This window comes from Acanthochromis polyacanthus, chromosome 5 (assembly GCF_021347895.1).
Source record: "Acanthochromis polyacanthus isolate Apoly-LR-REF ecotype Palm Island chromosome 5, KAUST_Apoly_ChrSc, whole genome shotgun sequence".
Lineage (NCBI taxonomy): Eukaryota > Metazoa > Chordata > Actinopteri > Pomacentridae > Acanthochromis > Acanthochromis polyacanthus.
This window is the reverse complement of record NC_067117.1, coordinates 10,057,120-10,073,715: the sequence shown is the minus strand read 5'-3', so window position 1 is coordinate 10,073,715 and position 16,596 is coordinate 10,057,120. Positions and strand designations below refer to the sequence as shown.

The following is a 16,596-nucleotide window of genomic DNA, read 5'->3' as shown; positions in this document are numbered from 1 at the left end:
CACTGTTCTCTTGCAGTAATCACACCCTCAGGACTGGCCTTCAAATATTGATCTAAAATTCAGTGTCATCACTGTGGATCTTTAATCGTTCCCTGCTGCAGCGAGTATCAGCCGGCCAGATCTGCTAAGGTGCACAATGCCATTCTGCACCACTCAGATAACTTACAGACATTTGGAGTGCTCATTTTTCCCTGTCTGCCCCGGTGACCTCTGCCTAACTTAAAGGTACATCTTGGGGGCATTTTGATTTGGGCAGAACGGGGAGGTATCGGTGACAGAGGAACTAATCCAGTATTGCGCAGATTAAGAGTATTTGTGGAGTGGGGTGTGTTGGCGCTGGCGCTGGGAATGGAACAGAAGGGGCTCCTATCAGCTCTCCAGGCAGGCTAGCCCTCAGGCCAGCGCAGTCCTACAGGAGTCTTTGTACTTCCCAAAGCCTCCACTTTCCTCTCACTCACTCTATATCACTCTCTCTTCTGCCCCCCCTCGCCTTCTTTCTATAGGCTATCATATTCTCAGCGCTCCATTTCCTCCCTTTACACTTGTGAATTTGTGTTGTTTTAATCCGGCACAAGACTGCACGCTCATTACGATCAGGTGCAACAGTGACAACTGCGACGGATGCAATATGATTTTTTTTTTTGAATGACAGATTTGAAGCTCATTCAGTCCGAGTATAAACAGACATAAATGCTGTACATTTCAATATTGCATAAGACAAATTCAAATGAAACTGTTAAAGTGGAAAAATACCACCTAATTACTATGATCTTCTTATGACATTAATTATAATTTCCAAAATTGTGATATTGCAGCACATTTGCATTTTCTTTCTGTTTTGACTTTCTTTTCTCTTGTTCTGTTTTAGTTTTTTTTCCCTTGTATCACTTGCAGTGCTTCTCTCTGTCACATTGCTTTATTCTGGAGAGAAACCCAACAAAGAACAACCCGTCGAACATTCACGCAAACAACAACGACAACAAAAAAAAAAAGTAATTTGACTGTTGAAGAAATTAGGGAGGTATGAAAGGGCCTCTTTTTGTCTCAAGTGCGCTATTTATTTATCTGAAAGGATGCACATTGTATCAATTTACACTTCCCCACTCACTTTGCCACAGGCTGGAGGGCTCAGAAGTTGAGAGAATTAATTACTTTTTTATTATTATTTATAAAGTAATCTATCTGTAGAGGGAGAGAGAGGGAGCGGAAAAGGGGGAGAAGGGAGAGGGTGAGAGGGGAGGGGGAGAGGCAGGGAACGCCCTGGAGCATTGTCCTTTAAACTAGGTCCTGGCTCACATTATCTCCCAAACCAGCACTCACACAACGTCAAACAACAAACGAACTCTGGGCTGCTGAGGACGCTGTATGCAAGGAGGGAGAGGAGGGGAGGAGGGGGGAGCCGAGGGGAGGGAGGGAGAGAAGCAGGGAGAAACTCTGTTCTGCAAGAATATGTTCAATGCATGTAGAAAAAGTAATGTGGTTGAAAGAGTTTTTTGTTTCTCAGCTCTGAGATTTTACGTCCGTTTAAACTCCACAAGTCTTGCTTAATGCGCTGAGATGTGCAATTTAAAATCTGAGCTGCATCCTTGTGCTCCGGATCCCATTGAGCGTCAAATAATAACCGTCAGTCAAAGAAACACATCCGTCTAATGTGTATCAGCACCTTTATTGTTAAAATCTAACAAAAAGCTTTTTGTTCCTCGCTGAGAGTACATTCATTGGCAGGAACATTGAGGAGGATTTTGAATCACCGCCACTATAGTAGACGTTCTGCCAGAATTTAATATCTATAAAGTTTGTTTTACATAGCGTGCAGCCACGGAAATCTGTGAATGTATCCAGCCGTAAATTATTTTTACTAGCTTAAGTGACAAAGTATCATTTAACACTTGAATGTGACGTCAAAAAAACTTTATGGGAACATCAAAGTGGCAAAAGACTGTAATTAAAGCTGACCTATGGATCACATAAAGTACTGTAGGTGTGGGTGGAAGAAGAAAAGACTCCATGGCTCACGTCTCTCTGTGCCCTCCTCAAGCTGGGAGGACAACGGTGAAACTGTGTTGATTTTTATTAAGCAGCGTGAACACAAAATACAGTTGATACAGAGCAAACAGAATGAGACCACTCTAGAAAAATTTACCTTTTTCCCTCCAGGAAAACTTAAATCACCAGCACAGAATCCTTTTTTTTTTCCTCTAAAGGATAGCTACATCATCACAGATGCCAACACTTGTCAGGGTCTAAATTCTAATTTGCTAAAATAGCAAAACTGCAACATGTGAACGATAAGAATTCTTTTGAAGAACTTTCATGAGCATGAATAATAGTCGAGCCAATTGTTGGCTATTCTATTTCATAAGGGAGCGATGCAATCAAGCTTCAATTAATCAATGACTAAAATGGACTCATGCCCTCCAGCCGTCTCTCTCAGGACACTTTACCATCGTCCTCTTAGCTTTAAGCAACCCCATCAGGACATACACTCCTCAGTGTGCAGCTCAGCTCCATATGGGAGGCAGCATCACATGTGTCCGGCATTGAGGGCCATGAATCTCCTCTTATGGATACATGTCACATGCTCTGTCCGCAGATGTGGAGGGGACGGTGGGGGTTTCCTTACTGATAGAATTAACATGTGGAAATGACTAACCAGCCTTTATGTTTCTGATGTGCTTGGAGTGCTTCATTTTTCCAGGGAGGCCCTTTATAAAGATATGATTAATTTGCAGAATATGGTCAGTTCTCCCTCTGCGGGATCTCCTGGCGTAGTGCATCATTTGTGGACTCTTTGGCTTGCCCCTGCATCGCCTCTATGCTTGCTGCATATGTGTATGCGTGCGTGTGTGTCCGTTTGTGCGTGCATGCATGCAAACATATGTCTGTGTGTGTGTATCACCCCTGTGTAACCACCTCCATGATGGGCTAATTGGTTTAGCAGCAAAGGGGCCAAAGGCCAGCGCAGCATAGCGAAACTCAACGTGAACCTGATGTTGAAAGCAAGGCTGCTCTGCTACAGGAGGGGAGCATGTGTAGGACAATTCCCTTTTTACCACACCCTCCCACACACACATGCACACACACATCACTTTTTCACTTAAACTCGCAGCATAAGAAAACAAAATTTTTCACAGTTTTCCAGGCCACTATGCTTCAGATTGGAGGAGCACTAGAAGTAATCTCTTCCATTTTAACATATTTTGAGACCTTCTTCTGACGAATGTCACATGCTATTACATTAATCTAGAATATTGAATTGGGAGCTTTTATGCACTATGAATAATATACACACTGTAATATTCAGGCGAGACCCAACCTGCAGTATCAGTGGCCCCCTCACTATGGTTTGTGGAGCCTACTTTGTGTGGGGATCTGAGGGGATCATTTACCAGTTCCAACTCCATTACTATTCATGAGATGGGTAGGCTAGGGGCGAGGGATTAGGGACTCCCTTGGTGCTTGTTGTGCTGTAGGCTCGGGCTCAGGCCTCAGGCTCCAGGACAGGGGCTGTCTGGCAAGGATGGTGGGTCTATTATCACCCTGGGACCCTTCTGTCCCACAGCAGAACACTTACTGGCAGCGGCAGCTAATGGAAACTGTGTCTCTTGTTCCCTTTCTCCTTTTTTTAACCTCATCATCCTCCTCGTATCCTCCCCCCCTGCTCTTTAAAAAAAGATGGAGAAGTTTCTCCCTTTCCCTATTTCAAAGTTGAAATGGTGCATTTCTATTGGCATCTTTACCGTGAAGTGCTGGGATGGCACTATACTTGGCGAAAAAAAAAAGTACTTTCCCTCAACTCTGTCAATGCTTTGATCCTCAATTTTCCAAGTTTCTAACATCCTCCTTCCCCCCCCACTCTCCCCCCTCCAGGTGATGAGTATCCTGAGTAACCCCAGCGCCGTACCCTCCCAGCCCCAGCACGACTTTTCCATTTCCCCCCTGCACAGCAGCCTGGAGAGCTCCAACCCCATCTCAGCCAGCTGCAGCCAGCGCTCCGACACCATCAAGAGTGTGGACAGCCTGGCTTCCTCCCAGTCATACTGCCCCCCCACCTACAGCGCCACCAGCTACAGCGTGGACCCCGTCACCGCAGGCTACCAGTACAGCCAGTACGGCCAGAGTGAGTATTGCTCATGTGCATATACTGTTGTTGTTGCATAAGCAAGAGCTGTTGTGGTTTCTTATTCTCCTGTTAAGTTGAGCATTTTTTAAAAAAAAGCCTGTGAAGTGATGCCCAACTCCCAGGCAAGAGAGCCTCCTGACCTTTGCACCCCGTTTGGTGGAGGCAGACACGTGCTCTTGATAAAGACCCCCCTCGCCCCACCACCGCCGTCCTGGTACAGAGCTGCCTTAGTCACACCCCACTCCACTTGGATGGGAAAGAGAGGAGGGCCACTTCAAAGAACGACACACCCTCAGGGGCCACAGTGTCCTTTTGCCCACCTCTCTTTCTCCCTCTTTCTCCCGTTTCCATCAAACACACTCACACACACACACACACACCCTCGGGGCAGGAAAGAGTTTGCTTTATTAGATTAGCATAATTGACTGATGCTGTCACAGCCATTCATAAGAGGTAAAATGAAGCACACTTCCCCAACAAGCCAGCGAGCACCAGCTAGCTGACATTTGTTTGTATTTCTGTGCAGGTTCCAGTAGTGATCTGGTGGCTTTTTTTGTTTTCTAAAAAGATGTGTTTGTGTTGAATGCAAGCGAGCGCATGCCAATCCGTCACGTTTTTGTGCGTGCATGTGTGTGTGCGTGTGCGTGTGTGTGCGCACCAGTGTTTTGTCAGCAGCAAGAAACTGATGGCAGTGCGGATGTGAGCTGATGTGAGGTTAATTAAGATGGTGATTGAGCACAGTAGATGGGTAATGAATGGAGGAGAGAGGAGAGAGCTGCTGTCTGAGGATGAAAATGATCGGCCATGTGGAGTGTGGAGGGCATGAAATCAGAGATGCCAAGTGTAATGAAGACTGGCACATAGAACACACACGGGGACCCGTCTGAGTGACAGCATGGAGACTTTACCAGGATGCACATGCTCTGTGCCAGCAGCGTGCCAACCTCAGACAAGGGACAGGGGAGGGGTTTTTATCTTTCACTCTCTCTGCGTGAATTGTTTTCCATTTGACTCATTCTCTTCTGCCACAACTTATTTCAGCCTTAATCAGAGGAATGAAATGAGAGTGAATAGGACATATGTCTCAGGAATCTACCACCTGTCTAACGTGCGTTTGCCTCCTTTTCCTTCCCCTGTCTTTTTTGCGTCTGAGCAGCAGCTGTAGACTACCTGGCTAAGAACGTGAGCTTGTCCACCCAGAGGAGGATGAAGCTTGGAGACCACTCGGCCGTGCTGGGGCTGCTGCAGGTGGAGACGGGACAGGCCTACTGAAGCCGCTCGCCCTGCCTGCACCGCCGCTCACTATTTCACCCTCTGCCACCGTCCTCCATGCTCCATCAAGTCTGGACTCCAACTCCGGCTCGCTTCTCCGCTGCTCGCTCTGCAGCTCGGCCGTGACATCAGCGCACAGACACGCAGCCTCTCTGCCTACCAGAGAAAGTGACGCTTGTGGGTGTGAGAGATCTCTTCGGAGAATGGAACTGAACTTTTCACACCATTGTCAACCACCAGGCGGCTCTGCACCCTTTCCCCCCCGATCTTTAGGGCACCTTTGCCTGCTCCTCGTACTCCTGCCCCAGCCCCAAACCCTGTTTATTCTGCTCGGAGGGCCAGACAGCTGCAGGATGGTCGACTGCCTTGGCCCGGGTTCCTCTTTGTCATGGCTGCAGTCCAGCACACATTCAGAGCCATCAATGTACTTTGACCTTGCTGTTCATAGTAGTTAACAAAGCCAATATCATTTGAGCGACTCTTATTCTTGTTCCTTTTTGATATTGTTAAGATTATTGTTGCTGTTATATGATTATGGTTACTGTGATTTCTGTTGTTCTCTGATTCCACTCGTATCTCTTTTCTCTGTTAGATGTTGGTGTGTAAAACACGGTGGATGACTGGCGTGATCGGGGAGTGAGTGTCTGTTGCGTGTGCATGTTTGCGTGTCGGCACAGTCACACAAAAGAGGATGATTGTTTTCCAAGCTGCTGCTGCTGCTGCTCCTCTGCCGGTTCCCTGAGCTCAAATGTTCATGAGCGATTTGACCTTCCCACTTTCATATTCATCTTGACATTCCTAAAGAACTTGGCCACTCTGTGGGAAGTCTGGCTGGATGGATTCTGCAGGGAATTAAAGCAGCGTTTTGGCGGCCAATAGCTTTCCCCTTGTAACCTCCATCCCATCCTTAGCCGCGGTCCGTAGGGAGGGGGGGCATTGTTTGCAAAAACAGGATTGGGGAAATTAATGTATTTTGAAATATGGACCTTGCCAAGGAGGGCTAGCTCATCCCCCGCTCCCCACTCCTCCCAAATCCCATCTGTCAGGGAATCCTGTGTGACTTAAACAGTGTAAAGCAGATTAAATCACACAAATATAATGTCAAAGCTAATTCACAGTGACCCTTTCCATTACCAGCCACTATCTCAGTTTTTATAGCCTAATTAGCACATTTTGTAAATGCACCTTTGGTCGATTTCCACTTTTCGACTCAGTAAGCATTCCTTTGAAACATTCCTCAGGCTCCATCTACAAAAATACTATAAGCATTCCAGCGTTTTCTGTTATGAGATTAAAAAGTAGACAAGCTGTGCCATTCACATGCACTCTGGAAAATCATATAATCCAGTCAGTTGTGAAAGGGCACAGGTAACGCCACTGATTGGCCCCCCTCTCTGGTTTGGACCGGAGCCCCGTCTAATCCTGCGCTTTGACGTACTCACCGAAATGTACAAAAGAAGAAAAAAATTTAAATAATAGTGAATATGAGACATTTGTGTAGCACTCATAGTTGACTTTTTGACATGATCCAGGACCAGCTGTTCCCTTGAGATGTATGTGATTTTTTTCATTGACATCCGTGTGATAATGATGTACACAGAATTGTGAACTCTCAAGACAGGATTTGGTCCTCCGTCGCCTTTAAATACTGAAAAAAATGTACAGTAACTGGAGCAGATTGTGTATCGTTTCTTTACAAAGAGTATGTTTTATACTAAAACAAACTATGTTGACTGGTAGGTAAGCAAGGGATCTGTGGAAGTAAACGTTTTATTTCAGTTTCCTTAACTGGCTTGTTTTCTGTTGGTTTTCTTTTGGTTGTATTTAATTGGTTCACTTGTTTTGACCAAAAGTTTTCTTTCTGCTTTTTGGCCAAGGTATGAATGAATTTGTATAAATTAGTAAAATATCAATTCCACTGAAATTGTTCCAATTAAATTGTATTAAAGGGGATCAAACTGAGCTGAAAGGAAAATGAAAGCTTGGTGTCACAGACAGACTCCCTGGCCCACAGGACCACTGTATATTTGAAATGTGGCTGGATGAGACATCTTCACGTGTCAGAGAATTTTTGAGGGTGTTTTTTTTGACCACTTGGTTTTACAGACTGATTATTAGTACAGAGCAGATGTGACTGGACCACGGACCAAACACACCTGAACCCTGAGCCTTCGGTGTGGGACTCTCCCGGTGCTTCCAGCACGACAATGATGATGATGATGATGATGATGCTAGTGACAGCAGCCTCTCTGCTCTGAGAAACTGAATTGAGTCACGTTTGACTTGTTGGACCAATAAGACTTCAGGAGAAAAACGTCAAAGTATCGCTGACTCCGCACTGAACCGCAGCAGTAGCAACTGCTCCACTTAGACGCCTCACTCGTGTATATTTTAAAAAGGAAGAATTTTAGAATCGTCTTTAGTGTATCAAACCCATTTCTAACACTTGCGTCAATAAACATTTGGATATTTAAGGCATACAACTCCTTTCCCCCTCCTCCCGTCTGTTTGACCCTTAACCTGTTTAGTTGCTTTCTGACATCTGTGCTTTGCTTTACTCCTTTTTCTGTTCCGCATGTTTGTATATTATCATGGTATAATTTATTCTGCTGTATGAAGTATTAGAGTAGTGGGAAACTTGTACTGGTATTTACTACCTTCAGCCTGTTGGTGTGTTTACTGTAACACTGGCGTAACTGTTATCAATTAAAGATCCAAAACTGATTCTGCCATTTGTCCTTATTTTACCGTGTGGTTTGCTTTGCATGCCTTTTAATTATAATTAATCGTGGTGCTTATATAAGGAAGCATAATTAATGAACTAGGTGATTAATCTATTTATAGACTAATAATCTGCTCTGTTTTTGATCATAATTGATTGTTTACATCATTCTTAAAGCGTTTTCAACGTGAATATTTGCACCTTTTCTCCCATGTTTGGGTTTTTCACTGTAACTGTGGCAAAACAAACTGCTCTAAAGGTGTGACCTTCAGCCCTGGGACATTTTGACAGACTTTTTTAGTATTTTCTGAGGTTAAATAGACCAAAAATTTAACTGATGAAAAGAAATTATCCACATAGTAATTGCAGCGCATCTGTGCAATCATAAACAAATCATCTGTATGCTTTATGCATCTTTACCTAACTATGTCCACGTAGTCTGTGCATCTTTGTGTGTTCCCCATGTGTGTTCAAGTGCATTTGTAGAGGTCACTGGGCCACTGGCGACTGTTTCAGGCGCTGGAGCCATGATGAGGGAGTGATGAGAGCTCAGACGTCTCAGACTGAGAGACACAGACTCAAAGAGCGTCGAGCCGCAGCTGTAGGAAGTCATTCATTCTGCTCGATGACCAGCAGCGCTCACCTCTCCAGCCGCTGGTCCGGGGAATGCAGTCTGCAAATCTCTGTGGTATGGTGTGAATGTAGGGGAACTAACCAGTGTGGTCTGGAAGCATCCGGTGTGCTTTATATTACACATCAGGACAGTGGGGCTCATTCACGTTTTAGCATGAGCACCGCAGGAGACGTGTCAAACACGCCTTTGGCATGTTCATTCGGTCCTGACTGGTTTTAAGCGCATTTCAAACATGTCAGATATGTCTGCAGTCACTGCTGCTGTAAAAACGTTGCCACATAATCTCGTGTAAATTAGCGAAGACAGCCAACTGTGCCAAGTTACACTGTGAGAGATGCATTTACGATTTATATAGCATAAAAATAACCCAATATATTGCTGTCTGTCTCCAGTTAAATGAAGCTAATTAAAGGCATCACGAATCACAATTACTGACATCATTAACAATAAATTGTATTAGGAGATAAATTTGATGCAAAATGAAAACTTCTATTTAGACTGAATTATGAGGTGACCTGTCGTTCATATTTCATACTCAATGAGCATAAATACATAGAGAATATTCAGTGCTCCCTTTCGATTTACAGATTGAAATCAGCTACTAACTGCTCTGTTATCACCACATTGTATCATCAAGGCTCACTAAAATTTGATGCAAACGGAAACACTTTTCAGTTTCCTAATTGCAAAACATACATTTTTCAAAAAGCGACGTTATTGGGGGGCTTGATAAGCATGCCGATGTGGCGCATCAATTTTTAAATTGATTCCAAAGCAAGTTTTCAATATAAGTTCATTCTGAGGAGACTGGGGGATTTCAGTGGATCCTCTCAACATATTAAATATGCATTGTTAGGTGGCTCTCTGCCTGCTATGTGTCATCCTTCATATATTCCTCTAAAAGTTTGTGTTCTGGTTGTCCAGATTAGACCTTGGCATGTGCTATGGTTGTCCCCTTTGCTCCAGCTTGTCTCCTGAGGTGCCGGCCGCGGAGTTTTGTCTCCCTCCGGTCTGCTGTCACTCAGACTGGACGAGGTGGCAGCTCAGGCAGTGGTGTGTGGGAGAGCTTTGTGACACTTCCCTCATCTCCTCCTTTGATCCCCTAATTGATTGACTACAGGAGCAGGGGATAAACAGAGCCCACAAGAGCCGATTCCACTCGCCTCTCTGGAGTGGTTTAGATAAAGTGTAGAGGCCCGAGCTCTCCGTTCCTCCTTTCCCTCCTCTATATGGACATACGGCCATTGAAGGTGGCTCTGTGCCATGGTAGCTTAGCTGTGGGCTGTGTCCTCAGGCCCGGGGCTTGCGTACTGCCCCTGTGCATAAATAGCTGGCGGTAATGGGTTTGTTTAGATCACAGGGATGGAAATGAAACTCCTGAGCCTTGCTGTAGAGACCAGGAGGCCCTATCGCTCAGGAGGCAGCGATAGAGAAGCCTCACAGCCTCAGCCCGGTCATACTTACTTTCAGAATGAGCCATGGAATAGAGGCTCTGATTCAGATCTAATTTAGGACCAGGCTTCTGAACCTGACCGTGCTGTGATAAATAACCTGCTGCTGAAGAGTCGGGGGAAGCCACGAGGAGGAAGAAGGTAGAACACAAACAGAAAGTGAGGAGGAAAACAGGCCAAAAAAATGTTTCTATTTTAAAGAAAAATTCTGTTTGAAAACATGACTTTAGAATGATTTAAACAAGATATGATAATTATATTCTAATTTTACAAATTTGTCTTCAGAAAGAGTTCAGAACCGTGTGCAGGTATGCTAAGAAATGATTAAGAAATGCTCTGGGGGTCTTGGTTTTATTCTTTGAGATTATGTGTCACAGGGAGTAAAAAGCTCCCAGCTGTCGCCATGAAAGCACTTACAGTATAATAATCCTCCAAATCCTGTAATTATGCCAGCATACGCTGTGTACCTGAGCCTCAGCTTTGTGCTCGTCACCTCAAGGATCCCACTGACACAGACACAGACACACAGCTTGCTGTGCATATATCTCCTTCCCAGCCATGTATTTTGCATAGGGAGGAGATCTTATTTCCAGAACATTTTAGGTATTTAGAATTTCATGGTTACCCCTCTCAGGTATTATAGATAGATAATCTGTCATGTATAAGTAAAAAGCAGGAGCTCAAATAGGGTATTGTCATAGCTTGAAGTCGTCTGATTTACCAGAAACCAGTGTGTCCCAATTACAGAATCTCTCACCTACATTACATTCAATCAGTCAACTAATACTTTGTAACATCAGTCTTGACTTTAACGTCCAACACAGCAAATCCACATGCGCTCAGAAGAATGCACACCTCCCTTAAAGCAGTTTTTAAAAAATGAAAGGAGACAAAAAAGTCCAAGTAAAGTTGTAAATCTAAGAAATCGGAGCGAGATAAAAATCACTGTGAAGCCGAGCGCGATTTACATTTAAAATCTGAGCTGTGTTCTCAAACTAATTAATATTAATAACAAAAATGGAAATGAGTGCAGTGGCGGCTCTAAGTGAAGAACAAGCTGGGTGCATTCAGTCAGGAGATTCATATACAAGCCCTTTCTCAGGAGAAGTGGGCTCTAAACAGGCGTGACGGCAGGGCATAGACCGCCATACACAGAGACAATTTTTCTAGATAATAGCCTATCACGCAGGATACAATTTAAATTAAAAAATGCAATTTTCACCTTGAAATGAACAAATGATTACAATTTCTATACAAATTAAGGCATCCAGGCTGTGCCTCAGTACTGTGCCAAGGCCATGAAACCTGACATAATTACCATGAAATACATTTTCAAATATTTGTATTTTGTCCATCGCTTTAAAACATGCCACTCTGCCTTCTGTGGGTTTGTGATCTCACCTTCTGGGGGAAATACATAAAAAAGAGAGAAAATCATCAGAGATGAAAAGCTCTTCAACAGGAGAGATAAAAATGTGGAAAAAAAAACAACCTCCCATACACACAGTAAATCAGCGCAGCTCAGCACAGCGGCCCCCGGAGCTATCTCTAAAAGCCAAATTACTGCTCCTTATCTAAGGAATCATATCTACTAGTTATCTGCTCCTGAGATAGGCTCCTCTCTCTCTTGTGCCTTGTGCTCATCACCAGAAAAGCTATTTATTTGTGATTACAGACACCCTTTGAATAAAAGATGTTTGTGTTTGAGATCCAAAGTTTCGGCAGATTCTGAACTCCTCAGATTCTTCAGAGAGGAGAGTATTGAAGGCAGAACACCTTATTTGGGCAGGGTTGCTAGGGGTGGTCTGCTGCAGAGAGAGGGATGAAAGTGTAGCCGATGGGAAATATGAGACAAGACCTCAAACTTCTCTGACGCTTCATATCACATATGCTTTCAGAGGGGATTCATACTGAGATGAGGTGTCGAATTGACTTTAAATGCAGAACCTTATGTTTGAAACACACGGAGACGGCAAATTCTGGCATGTATTTTGTAGAAAGCTGCCAAAAGCTGCGAAGTTTGGAGTTTTTGGAGTTTCTTTGCTCAACGGCGTCAGTGCCTTTGAGTGTGGGGAAACGTACGTGCTGGCAAATAAATGCAGTTTGAAAGTGTCTAATAGTACAAACTAGTCATGTGTTAACAATAGTAAGAGCAGTTTGGGATGAAAACAAACAAGATAGGTTACAATTATGAAATTTACCTTAAATAAATGAACACTAATTTCCAATATAACATTTAAATTCATGTCCACTTCAATGTAAACATGCTCAGACAGTTCTCCTTTGCAGGGTTTCTTCCTCTATACTCAAAAATTCAAACAAACTAGAGCGCAAAAACCAGAAACCACTTCTCATCCCTCCTACTGATGATTTTAACCTATTTTAAGCAAAGTAACATCTAAGTGTGAGACTAGGGCTGCAATACACAACTTGTTAATCTTAAGTGCCTCTTTTCTCCTTCCATTTCTTACCTTTCCTCTCTTCCCCTCCATCTGTTGAAGTCCCTCAGCCTGAGAGGCGCACATCAGATTTCAATAGTTGACCTCTTAATGCTGAGGTCAGTGCTGCACTGGCAGCAATTTCACACTCAAGATGAAAGGGAAATGAACACTGAGGATGCTGGGGGTGACATGGGGCCCTGACCACGCCAGCCATTGCCACTCTAACCACTTCACTGCACCAGGCTGGGATCTGAGGTGAGCCCAAGCGGAGGAGCTAAGATTGAGGTTTTGCCACCTGTACAACACTGGATGAAAGCCACTGACCTACGACAGATAAGCACTGATTGGTTCTCAGCCACGATAAAAATCAGATAAACCTGGCTGCACTATTGATTTCTGATGCAACACAGGAAATAGGGAAGCCAATGGAAGCGCGTCACGTAGCCCTGCTAGCATCGGGGCTGATCTCTCATGTGACTGAGGCTCCAGATGTCACAGTCGCACGAGCTGCCGAACCCTGACAGATTGCTCTTTTCCACCAATGAGGCCGGGTCATCCTAAACGTGCACCGATGCTCGGCGTCCCGGCTCCCCGGGCCTGCCTGCCTGCCTGCCCAGTTACACAACCGCTCGTTACTGGTGCGTTTCTCAGAGGCTATTATTGAATGAGCACTGAGACAAGGCTAGCAATGAATGGACAGTTTGGTTACACCGCCATGAGGCTTGAGCTCCTCAGAGTAATGTACCGCTTAAGTACCTGTCAGCTTTATAAAGGAGGGAGTAGACTGTGTAAATGTGTGTGTAAATAGAGTGTCAGATCAGGACCCCAGGGAGTGGAGGTGGGGAGTGTGCATGTGTGTGTGTGTGTGTGTGTGTGTGTGTGTGTGTGTGTGTGTGTGTGTGTGTGTGTGTGTGTGTGTGTGTGCTCTTTTGTTCACTGATGCATATGTGAGCGCATGCGTGCGTCGGTGAGCGTGCATGTGAGTGTCACAATAATGATCATTTAACCCTCCTCAGCATTCCCCAGGGCTCCACGTTCCCCTTTTTTCGACTTCATGGTGCTCCAGGCTCCCTCTCTCTCTCTCTCCCCCTCTGTCTCCCCCCTTCTCTCCCCCGCTCTCCCCCTCTCTGCCTCCTCTGTCTGCTTCTCACGGCTGGGCACAGTTGGGGAGCAGCTCCTTATTCATTCATGAGAGAAGCACCGGATAAATAAAAAGGTTCATTACTGTGCTAAAGTGTTACTAATGACATGTACCTGCCACTGAGCACCTCCGAAAATCTAATGTGACACACTAGAATGGAAAATCTATTCTGCTGCACCAAGGCCTCCAATGGTGCTAGCACATACTCTATGGAAATTTCTCTCCGCTTGCCCTCCAATTGTGTCTCTCTAAAACCAATATTTACAATCCCATAGCCATTATGTCCTACTACGCCCTCTGCGCCTGCTGTTGCGACCTCCATATTAGCTGAAAATTGGACTTTGCAAACTTAGCGGGGGAGAAGAAGACTCTTCTCGTAGATGAGAGGGGGCAGCACCAGGGGGACTCAGCGTGAGGTGTGGGGTGCTTCTTGACTCCCCGCCGCCGCATGCCCCCAACCCGACAACACCCGCCAAACGCTAAACAAAAATACAGAAAATCTCACGCACACTGCTGCATTCCATCATTCCGTCTCTTTAAGCCCATCCTAATGAAACGCTAATAAAACTCAGGCTTTACATTAAGGCTGCGCTGAAAATCTTTGTGTTTTCTGCTTGAGATACGAGTTCTCTTTGTCCCTTGATCACGTACATTCAGCCACTGGTTCATAGGCCACGCAAATAAGCCTGACAGCAGCACTTAACCAGCAACTAGAAAGAATGCTTTTGTAATCATCTGATTAATGTAGCCAAATGCAGGCATAAAGCTTGACTGACAGGAGAAGGGCTGGATGAAGCGGCGTCTATAGCTGCAGCAGTAACAGCACTTTATGTCTTTGATGACGCACTTCAGCACGACTGCTGTTTAAAGCAATGCCAATCAGGTCCTCTGAACTCATGAATGTTTCATGAAGACGTTAAATCATGTGCACTTATGGTTCCCAATAATATAACATGACAACAAAATGGTAGCTTTTAATTGTATCTCAAATATTGTAATGATTCCAATGTTCAAAATCAAATGCATGATTTGTTTTGGTGATGTGCAACATATTGCTTTGTGCACGGTGGAGTGAGTTAATTTGTATAGTGCCGAAGATGTGCATGAAAAATTACTAAAATTCTCTTCGTATAGTGATTTTAAAAAGGCAAACAGTCAGATTAAAGGCACCTTGAAAACTAAAAAGACACCGGCACGTGTTTTATACGCTGTGTAAAAGATTAAGAGTGGGATTCTGTAATTATTTTTGTGATTAAATGTGTGTATTCAGTGTACTAGTACTTCTACTACCAGAGACAACACCTGCCCTGGTTGAAATGGATAAAATCATAGCTGGATGGATGCTAACTATATTGTTTAAAAATGTAATGTTGCAGATAATTCAAGAGATAACATTTCTCTGCGGTGGTTTTTAACACAGTGCAACTGAGTTTAACATGCAAAATATAAAAATGTCTTTAAGTTCAGCTGCGTTTTAAACATATTGACACTTTTACAAGCTGTTCTACTCCTTGATCCACTAAATAAAAACTGCACGAATACACAGGTGCAATTGTGTCACTTTCATTAAAAAGAAATTAACTATAACCTGAATGCATCATAACATTTTAAGGCTGTCTGATCAATCACAGACAACAGTTCTAAGGATCTGTACGGAAGTGTGAGTGTCAGTCGCTCCTCCTGAGCTAAAATACTTGTTGCATCTTTAAGAGCTCAGTATCTAATTGAATCATGGCTTCCATCAGTGTCTCAGCAGAGTCTTAAATGACTGTTTGCTCAACATGTCTGCCCATTTCCACTGATTAATTCATACGAAGCCAAACGAAATGTTCTGCCTTGTTTGTCATGTTACGTCCGAGCCCTGCAGTCTTCCTGCAGTCTCATCGAGAGGAATGTGTTTTAGATGGGAGCAAAACAAGCGGAAAGTCAAGTAGAGAATTTAGGATCCCGTCGTATACATTGTGATACATTTCCCCTCCAGAAAAATACTGATTAAATTTAGATTTTTTTTCAATCAATCACTGTATTTTCAGTAAATAAAAGAATATTTGTGAATGTAGGAATTACTGTGTACATAGTGTCTCTGTGAAAAGAAAATTAAATTCTCGCAGAATGAGAAATTAAATGAGATCAGTAGATTTACAGTCATGCAGCAGGGTGTGAAAATACACATCACCAAAATCCATTATTTTACACTCTTCAAAATATAAAATGAAAAGTGAAATTGTTCAGCTATAAAAACTAAACTCCAATCTTTGTCATTTGTATTGAAAAATAGAGGAAAAACACAATATCACAAGTACGTAGGCCCCTATCGTACTCCTATTATTCTACACATTCTTTTTTCCAGTGGTGCCCCGTCCATTATTTTTTGCATACATAACGGGACTCTGTGTCCTAACTGCATCCCATTGGTTTGCTTATTTGGTTAGCTGCAAAAGACAACAATAGTCAAGAACAGGTAATTTAACATTATACGTGTTTTGAAGCAGAACAAATTCACTATCACTGTGTAAATCTGTCTTTGCTGCACCGATTAAATGGATTATTTAACATTAGTGATGCCTGGACTTTTGGTCAAGTTAAGCATTTAGCGGTCAGACACAGAACCTGCAGAGGGAAAATCATCACAGTGAAGGAAGCCGAGAGTTTCTGCCACATGAATCTGATCAATACTCAAAGTAAAACTCAGCTGGACGGTGGATCAAACATTTAATCAGCTGGATGTGTTCTAGTTTGGACACAGAATGTTACAGCTGTGAAAATTATGACACAAAAACAGGCATGAAGGCACAAGGAGAACCTGGAAATG

At 43.7% G+C, this 16,596-nt stretch overlaps 1 protein-coding gene across 2 annotated transcripts in view; it reads left to right on the top strand.

Moving 5' to 3' along the window:
• pax7a (paired box 7a) overlaps positions 1-8,119 on the top strand; it is a 46,045-nt gene extending 37,926 nt beyond the window's left edge. For both annotated transcript variants that reach the window (XM_022214052.2, XM_022214051.2), the window contains exons 8-9: positions 3,871-4,120; positions 5,280-8,119. In XM_022214052.2, the coding sequence (XP_022069744.1) occupies positions 3,871-4,120; positions 5,280-5,395 (366 nt within the window). In that variant the 3' untranslated portion in view covers positions 5,396-8,119. The remainder of the gene's footprint in view (positions 1-3,870; positions 4,121-5,279) is intronic.
• Positions 8,120-16,596: the final 8,477 nt, after the last annotated feature.